The 10091-nt window shown below is 35.5% G+C and overlaps 1 protein-coding gene across 2 annotated transcripts; it reads left to right on the top strand.

The window, feature by feature from the left end:
* The first annotated feature begins 2406 nt into the window (after positions 1–2406).
* On the top strand, positions 2407–9466 carry si:dkey-7j14.5 (uncharacterized protein LOC556563 homolog). 2 transcript variants are annotated; one of them, XM_051864771.1, is made up of 8 exons: positions 2407–2562; positions 2722–2822; positions 3219–3329; positions 3407–3463; positions 6615–6731; positions 7057–7125; positions 8005–8118; positions 8248–9466. In XM_051864771.1, exons 2-8 carry the CDS (start codon positions 2763–2765, stop codon positions 8332–8334), a joined length of 615 nt encoding a protein of 204 aa, XP_051720731.1. In that variant the 5' UTR covers positions 2407–2562; positions 2722–2762; the 3' UTR covers positions 8335–9466. The 2 variants fall into 2 exon arrangements, with proteins under 2 accessions (XP_051720731.1, XP_051720732.1); XM_051864772.1 differs by lacking the exon at positions 7057–7125 and having other exon boundaries at positions 2408–2562.
* Positions 9467–10091: the final 625 nt, after the last annotated feature.

The following is a 10091-nucleotide window of genomic DNA, read 5'->3' as shown; positions in this document are numbered from 1 at the left end:
TATTTTTTCTGCGATTACCTCCTCAGGCAAATACGACTTTGATGTTATATGAAAAAATTATATTTTTTCATATCCTTCCCCCTAACTTGCTGTTCTGATTTCTTGGAGGCATTCAAACATATTATGTTATAAGCCATATTATGCCACATAAGAATGCTTATAATTATGAGATGAAGTCATAAATATGACATAAAAAGTCATTATGACAAAAGGTCGAAATTAAGAAAAACTTTCTATTGTATAATTATGACTTAGCATGTCATAGTTTTGACTTTTTATTTTATAATAATAAATTACAAAAGCATTTTTTTCATATGTGGCAGAAATGTGTTTCCTTATTTAATTAGGGGGTCAGCTTGATTTTGCCATGTAAGACATGCTCCTGGATCAACATTTTGTTGATCCTGGAACAACATTCCTGTCCGAAAATTTAGTCCTATCCCTACCCCTAAACCTAAACCTACCCATAACTTATCCCTGAAATCAGAGGGAAATGATAGGAGAAAAAACCTGGTTGTAAGCCTAAACTTGACATATAAACTGTAAACAAATCTGATTGGTTGATGAGAATATTTGTTCCAGGATCAACAAAGATGTTGATCCCGGAACATAGTATTAACCTTAATTAGGTTGGTCAGACTCAGAACCCCCAAACCTCGATAATTCACACCCTGCTTTTAGCCAATAAAACACTAGAGTTGCTTGACATATATACTTTACTCTGGTGGTTATCAATCTTTCTAACTCCCAAGGTTCTCCACTGTCTACATTTTTTTTTACGAAGCCCCTGCCCCCTTTTTTTTAATTTACAGAAATTAGGAGTGTCCATAGATTGAAATAATTAACTACAATAATCATATTAAAAATAATTACATTTTAGATTTCCAGAAGTTTTGGGGTGAATTAAAATAAGAAATCTGATTGTTTAGTTGTTGTCTTTTTTTTTCTTCTTCTTCTTATTTTAAAGGGGTGGTTGATTATGATTTCACTTTGAGTGTGTAATGTTGCTGTTTGAGCATAAACGACATCTGCAAATTTACGACGCTCAAAGTTCAATGCAAAGGGAGATATTTTCTTTTATAGAAATCACTTTTTAAGGACTACAACAAACGGCTGTTAGGGATGTCATTTAGTGACATCACTAACCCTAAAATTTACATAAACCCTGCCCCCGAGAACATGCAACAAAGGGGGCGAGGCCATGTTGGGCTGCTTTAAAGAAGAGGAAGAGTTGTTATAGTAGAGTGTTGTTACCATTTTACGCCGGACTGCTTCACAAACGAGGGTCAATTCAATGCTGGATTTGCACAAAAGATTAACATGACAGCACATGCTAGTCAATGAGTTGAATCAACTCCACAGCAACATAAATTTATCCACTAACCATTCAGAAACGTCCAGTTGTATTCTAAAAGTTATAACTTTTTCCTGAGTCTCTCCATCAGTGTCCGACTCCGGTTTGAACAATGTAAGGCTGAACACTGATCGTCATTTTGGCTGCGTGAGATTCTCCAGCTTTGTTGTTGTTGAGCAACCAAAAGCTCCGCCCTCTTTGGAAAGTGGGCCGGGAGCAGCAGCTCATTTGCATTTAAAAGAACACACACAAAAACGACGTGTTTTTGCACACACCCAAATAGGGGCAAATTTGATATATTAAAGTTATAATAAATGATCTGTGGAGTATTTTGAGCTGAAACTTCAGACACATTCTGGGAACACCAGAGACTTATATTACATCTTGTAAAAGGGGCATTATAGGTCCCCTTTAAGTTATCTTTAGATCTGCGGACACAACAAATTTTTCAGTATTATGCGGACCAGACAAGTAATTTGGCAAATATCACTTTAAAAAAAAAAAAAAAAAAAAAGACCAAGCTTCTGCACACATACTCACTCAAACATGCAAACCTATAGACTAAACATGTAAATGAACGGCAAGAATGCATTAAAGGTATTCGGTTTTCAGTAGGAAAGGTGTCATTTAAGAGGACTCTAAAGTAATAATTAACAATTTTTACAATGGAAGTGATTCAATCAAAAACCAACTTTAGCTCGATAATAATTTTCCTATTGTCACTGTGAAGCTGCTTCGAAACAATATGTATTGTGAAAAGCGCTATATAAATGAAGATGGCTTGAATTGACTTGACTTATCTATCCCCTTGGAAGTTTGCTGAGGCCCCCTAGTGGGCCCCGGGTCCATGGTTGAAAACCACTATTATACTAAGACATACACACCCATCCATAACCCATATATGCAAGACATTATTTAGGAAGAAGATAATAAACAGATGTTTCACGATATTAGTCTGCAGTTTCTCAAAGCACACTCAGCTCTTATCCTCTACATAATACATAACCTGGTTAAAAATACCCACTCTTGAGCGCTTGCAAGGGTATTTTCTAGAAAAAGGGCCGGTGGGATGAGTGAGTTGTGCTCGGGACCGAGCCAACCTGAATTTCTCCTTGTTTAGCCGCCGCCTCCCCTCATGACATCAACACTGCGGAGAGCCGCCGCGCGCTCAGACTCTGCTGCAGAGTGCAGAACGCCAGTGCGCAAAGGTAAGCGTGCGCCTCTCATCACACACGAGCCTGATAGTACACATAAAGAGTGTGTGGATTGCAAATATTATTCTCAATATGCATGGGGAATGCATTAGCTCGTATCCACGCCATACCAGCATGTTATGTTGATGCATGCCGTTGTGCTTGTGTTTGCAGCGGATCGTGTGGTATTGATGAGTGATTGGTGATCTATCAGGATGTCGCTGTACGCGTCTCAGATTAAAGCTTTTAAACGCGCAGAACCCAAGACACTTGGCGTGAGTTTCACTACAGCACACTATCACATTATTTTATCGATATTTGCTGCTGTTTTATCTCTGCCATTACAGATGTTTTATTAACTAGCCTGTATCATGCTGGATGTTATAGACTGAGCAGATTGTTTACATATTGTTGGAATGCTGCATATGAGATTTTAGTCATTCAACCAGTGGTGTGCTTATAGAAGATCATATTTAGGTTTAAGTTTAATATAAATGCACAATGCACACGTAGTTTATTTATTAAAAGACATCTGGCCAACATCCAAGGACACACCCATATCTGAGATGAAACACACACATACTGACAGACTCAATAAAATAAAATTAAAACAATTAAAAATTAAATTAAACAACAATTGCAATTCTAATATTTTATTTACTTTGGTTTAGGCTATTGAGATCATAATTGGAGTGTTGACTGTCATATTGAGCTCAGTTGTGTATAAGCTGCACTATCATATCCAGCGGGAAATCATCATCCTCATCATCAACGGTGCTCAGGTACAAATACACATACATGTGAATAGATATGGGATGCTTAAAATCAGTAATGTGACCTATGGCATTGTTTCCTACAGCTTGTCATAACTGGTGTTGTCCTGGTGCACACTGGGAGGAAGCCAACTAAATGTCTGGTATGAACACACAAATATTAAAATCATCTGAAAATAAGAAAGTGTAAGAAAAAGAAGCATGAACAAGTTGCAGTTAGCTTATACACTTAGTACACTCTTAGAAGAAAAGGTTTTATATAGAAACTTAAACTGTCAGGTGCTTCATATAGAACATTTTATGGGTTCCCATCATGGGATCATTTTATGGGTTTAGTTTTAATTAATTAATTTTGTTTTAATTCATTTTTAATAGTAATTAAATGTTATTATTTAAACAGCTTGTGAACATACTTTATCACTAGAAAAAAATTGAAATAATCATTAAACATCATAGTATTATGAAATCATTCAAGACATTTCTCCTTATATGGAACCATTTTGACATAAACGGTTCTTAAAAATTGAGTCAAGAACCGTAGTGTTCTTTATAAAAACCCTATTGAACCTTTTTTCTAACAGTGTTAGTGCAGTTATGACAAAGTTTTTCTTTGCATTTTTGAAAAGTTTCACTTTGTCAAAACGATCCCCGTTCACACGTATCCACGAAAACGACTAAAAACGCTGTATAGAGTACCTCAGGGATGACGTGTTTTTGTAGGCCAACCCGGAAGTTAGCGGCGCACGGGTTCCCTCGATCGAAAGCCTATGCATTTTTCCCATAGACTTTTGGAAAATCGCAAAAAATAAGCTCTGTGTTTAACAAAGGGTTATGACACTTACACGTTTTGTCCATCAAGATAATCTTTACAAGTTAACACAACATTTATACATTTTGAAGCCTAAATAAAGTCGTCAGATATATAACAGTAGACTATAAACAGCACACCATGGTCGCGGATCAACGTCACCGCCACCAAGCTTCCTCAAACTTTATTTAAAAAACAACTTTATTTAAAAACATGCTCGCTGATTATGATCTGCGCTGTGTATGAATACTTATCCACTTTTCCATGAGAAATGCTGTCCAAATGTCCTGTTTGTCATGATGACGTCTAAAGTCCCCGCCAAAGGAAGTAGTCCCTTTTAGCAACTTGTTAACAACCGCCCTTTTTAAAACACAATAAAGGTTTAAAAAATCACAAGCGGGTTATAACTGGTGTGTTTTATGTCATAGATCAAAACGTGAAAATATTTAGAGGCTTTTGTTAACCACAGACCTTATTTCAGGCGATTTAGCAAAAACCCATTCAAAAAACCCATAGACTTTAGGGTGATGGAACCGGAAGTCCTAAAATGCTAACTCCCTTCCGGGTTTTGCATACAAAAACACGTCATCTCTGAGGTACTCTATTATGCATGCTAGGCCAGTAGTTGGCAATGTCACATTGAAAAGAAACATTACGCGCCAGCGCACTTACGCATTCTTCTACGTATGTAAATAATGCATCTCTGCTCGCTGTAGTAGTGGTGCAGTAAATCCACACTTTGCTGGAGAAGCGTCAATAAACTCGGTATCTTGAGCAGTACAAACACAGTTCTGTAGTCCCCTCTAGTGACAAATTGGGTCCCCCCCAAAATGGGGTCTCCATTAGGACCCCATGCGATCCCATTGATTCAAATTTCTTTTAATAGGTACTCTCTTTAGCACCTGAGTACAATCCCTACAAAATCATGTTATGATAAATGCTGTTTCAACTATGTTATAATGACCATATATTTCTGTATTAGTTAGCTTGTGTATTAGCATAGCATACAGATACCCGATTAGCCAGATAGCTTAGTTTATACACGCATTTGCACTTACCCTACATGTATTCACAATCATCTTTAATGTAGTTAAGTGTTAAATGTCCAAATATTTCAGTTCTAAAGAAAACAAATTAATGATTTTCAATTATTCACTTAATAGGCTATTATTAATATTATTTATTAATTAAGTGTAAGAAATTACATTCAGTTGGTTTTATTATGCTCTAATTTGTTTTCTTACGCATTATATAGTAAGCTATATGCGTATTTTAAATTAATATAATTTGTATATACTTAGCATAATCATCACTTGACAGTTTGGTTTGTGGAGACCTGATTTCGAGGGAGGACCCAATTTGTCATGACACCGCCATTGTTGTTTTGGTTGTCAAGTACGCGTATGCATAGACTGAACACGTAATGTCACCGTTTTCACAAATTTGCGTTTTTGTAATTTACACAGAGACGATAACGTTACAAGTTTATGTTTTCAGGCCCCCAAAACAACGTTGTTGTATACATGAACAGCCAAAACGCATAAAATGTTTTTAGCTGAAAACGGTGTCATGTAAACGCCCCCTGAGATTTATATTAACATCTACTCTTGAATGCAAATAGGAAATTATAAACAACTACAGTTGACACAAATCATATCAGTCTTGCTCTCCTCATTTAAAATCCTTTAAGGTCCCTCCGTCTGAAAGGACCTTGCACCCCGTCCTGTATTGACCAAATTAAGTGCAGACTCAGCAACAGTGGTCTTGTGTAGTCAAACTTCTGATGACAAAGGTCTTCTTTACATGTTATTTTGGCCAAGAACCGCCCACTTAGATTGCAAGACATTGTCTGCATCCGAAATCGCATACTTCCCTACTATATAGTAGGCAAAAAACAGTATGTGACAAAAGAAGTATGTCCGAATTCACAGTACTCATAAAAGAGTAGGCAAAAAGTACCCGGATGACCTTCTACTTACTACCACTTAGATTCTTAAGTGTGCATTCGATGGACACTTTACTATCCTATGAGGCCACGGGAGAGGATTTGTGAATGGCAGTGAAGCGACGTAACTGTGTAGGTCACATGATAATGACAGCATTACTATATACGTAGAACATACTTTTTTAGCAGTCGTGAAATAATTACTTATTCAAAATAAGTACCTAATCAAGAGAGTATGCGATTTTAGACGCAGCCAGAATTTGACTGACATGTGAAGTGACCAATCACGTTTTATGTTTTTACATGTCATTTAGGGGCAGTTTGGATTTTACATATATTTTTGAAAATTCATTATTGAAATCAAAAGAAAGACTCGCACACTATCAGAGCTCGCAAAAAGTATCACAATTTTTTATTTATCGCATGTTTCGGTCCCATGACCTTCATCAGACATTCATTATCAGAAATGAGATTATTAATATGAGATTGGAAATGCGATTATTATTTATTGTTGAAATACATGTCCGTTCGTTTGTCGCAGGTGCTGACAACTATTGTTCTGCAGCTACTAACAGCAGCATTTGATATTGTTGGATTTGGGCTCATGGCCAGACACATCCCATTCAGAGGAGAGTCATACTACTACAGGGACACAGAGGTAAACAAACAGAGACGCCCCATCCTGCTCATCCTCGAGCCAAGGCACCTACATTCCCACAAGTGAAAGAAGATTACTATACTATAAACAAAACTGATCATATAATCGGTTATTATACATATTAAAAAATGGGAAAATGTTATACTTCAACCAGCCCGCTTGTTCAAAAAATGAGAGCTGACTTGTACGTGGATCAGAAAAGCAGATGATTTTGAGAGTAGGAATCAGGAAGCTGTACATCGATCTGAACAGACGGCAGACTGTGGTTGAGTGTGTGTGAGCAGAAAGAGAGATGTGACTCCAGGCTTTGTCCTGCTTGTTTCAGTGGTGTTGTGACCCACTTCACTCTGTTTGGGCTTGCTGTGGAGAAGGAGAGAAAGGGGGACATAAAGAGGTGAGTCACATTGCAAGCTTTACGATGCAGCAGGGAATACTACAAACACATCCTGAGCACAATTAAAACTGTAATTCGGTCAAGATAAATCTAATCTGAATTTCCCCCCAGTTATAGACAAACACAGATTTAATGCACATTTCTCAGTGTTTTAGGAGAGAACTCACAAGCGTTTATTCATTTAGAAGAACTTTGCTTTGACTTTGTGGTCAACTGATGTGAGTTTCTCAATGGTAGATGATGATATCAGTAACTAAAGATGACCATATAATGTTGATGTATTGATGTTGTTATTGCCAACTAAAATGATTAAAAATATTTTTTTAATTGAAATAAAGCTGAAATAAAATATATTCATTATTTTAAAATTATTTTGAAATTTACATTATAAAAATTTAAGTTCAAGTGCTAAAACTACTAAAACTACAACTGAAAAAAAAAATCTAAATTGAACTAAAATGACAAAAATTACTAAAACTAAAATTTGTACAATTAAAATGTAAACTGAACGTATAAAAATGAAAGCTAATATACTATAACAGTATATAAATAATACTTTTATAGCTAATTATAGCAAATTAAATATATGCATGTAGTCTACAATTACATTTACTTAAAAAAATGTGAAAATAGAAATTATGCATGATAAAAATGTACAAATATCAAAGTCTATCACTAAATTAGACTTTTGGAATGATTAATTGAAGTATAACATTTTCCATTTTCCCTCTCTGTTCATATTCATTGTTTTTGTGCCATTATTTTTAATGTGATTATTATTTACCATGTAAAAAGTCATAAAAATACAGGGGTGTATATTGCTTTATCATAGAATTGTGCTGTTGGATTATATTATTGTATCTGTGGTTTGTATTACAGTTCTTAGTGAATGGGATCTTGGGAACACTGATCGGTTTCCTGGTGCTAGCATGTATCATTGGTTTGGTTGTGTCTCTTTTTGGGGTCTACGCCCTTTCTGTTAGTGCCATTAAGGTACGTAGTTCAGCACTGCTATTAAGGAGATCCCAATATCAGATAATTATGTTCTGTTCCAGATATCTGTTAATGTTTTAAAGCTAATTTATAATGAAACTGACTGTCCAATTTACTGTTTTCTCTCAGGAGCTGACGCCCATCCCTCACTCTACAGCAAACCAATATTATGGTGCTGGCGTTCAGGCCCAGAATATGATCCATGCTGGAAACTGACAAAATAAAAGATGTTCAGAGCAGAAGGGCACAGTTTTAGCACAGTTTTACACCAACTGCTAACTACAAACTACAAACCACTCACAGGTAAACAACCACAACTACAGAAGAAAAAAAAAAAAAAACTTTTGTGAAGTTGTAAATAATTTTTTGAAAATAAAATGGATAAAATCTCGTTTTTTGCTTGGCTGTTGCTGTCACAAGCTGTAGGACTGCTGTAATTTCGAAAGCTCAACTTAATAGTTGTTCGTACCTCATTAATTTTTGCTCTTACAAACTGAAGCTTCTTAGCATGTAATTCTAATTAAATGTCTACCCAAAAATCTTGACCAGAATACAATGTTATAGATGTATGTTAGAGGGGTAAATGTGTTTATCATTCTTAGGATATGTCAAATTCAGCATTAGGTACATAAAAGAAACAGAAAAGGAATTATGGTGAATGGGAACGGTAAGAAGGTTCTGTGATTCTGACTTTTGTAGAATTTTGTACCACCTTTTGCATGAATGTTTATATCGGTCAACATGTTTGTTTTAGCCACATGAGGACATATGGGCAACATTTTATCAAGTTGATATTTGTTCATTTCAATTGCAATTTGAAACCGTAAAAATCTAACAACATTGTAAGCTGGCCAAATAATTATATATATATATGCTTACAAAAAAATCCTGGCTTGATAAATGTGGCCCATGTTCAGTGAAACTCCTCTAAAGCAGAGTAATGTGAATTTAAACACCAGTGAATAACTAAACAGCATCGCTTGGCTTTTTTGTCATCTCGTTTTATCCGTACTGATTCTTCAGGAAAGCTATGATGACTGCCAACTCTGTAAGTGCCACCACTTGTGACCAAAATCATGGACACCCTAATGACTAAAGGTCAGAGGTTGAACCCTCAGTCAAGGGCTCGACTTTGGTGATGTAAAATCCTCTTGTGGAAGCATGTGTCGTTCGTTCTGTGTCTGTAGATCTTTGTCTTTATGACAGCATGTGAGATTTACATTGTGCCTGTTCTCAGTGATCTCTTGATGTGTAGTAAAATGAAACCATGTAGTATGTAGTAATATGGCTGTGTTTGTGTTTGTATTTGACTGAATGATATTTCAAATAAACTTGATTTAATACACAATCGGATGCTCTCACTTTATTGCTTTATTTTCCACAGTGCACAAACTTAGTCAAATTAGTAGATATGAATATAAACTCTCAGCAAGTCATTTTATTAAATTTAGATGCATTTTTTTAAATGTGACCCTGGACCACAAAACTAGTCATAAGTCGCACGGGTATATGTATGGGTCAAAATTATCGATTCTTCTTTTATGCCAAAAATCATTATGATATTAAGGAAAGATCATGTTCCATGAAGATATTTTGCAAATTACTGTAAATGTATCAGAAAAATATTTTTGTGAGTGGATATGCATTGCTAAGGACTTCATTTGGACAACTTTAAAGTCGATTTTCTCAATATTTTGATTTTTTTGCACCCTCAGATTCCAGATTTTCAAATAGTTGTATCTCAGCCAAATATTGGAGAATTGTCCTATCCTAACAAACCATACATCAATGGAAAGCCATACATTATTTATTCAGCTTTCATATGATATATAAATCACAATTTCAAAAAAATGACCCTTATGACTGGTTTTGTGGTCCAGGGTGACATATAAAATTTCTTTGTGAATTAGTAGGCTATGGAAGCTTGTTTCCCACATGGAATTAAAAAAAAAAAAAAAAAAAAAAGGTAATTA

This window comes from Ctenopharyngodon idella, chromosome 16 (genome assembly GCF_019924925.1).
Source record: "Ctenopharyngodon idella isolate HZGC_01 chromosome 16, HZGC01, whole genome shotgun sequence".
NCBI lineage: Eukaryota > Metazoa > Chordata > Actinopteri > Cypriniformes > Xenocyprididae > Ctenopharyngodon > Ctenopharyngodon idella.
This window is presented reverse-complemented; position numbering and strand designations above follow the sequence as displayed.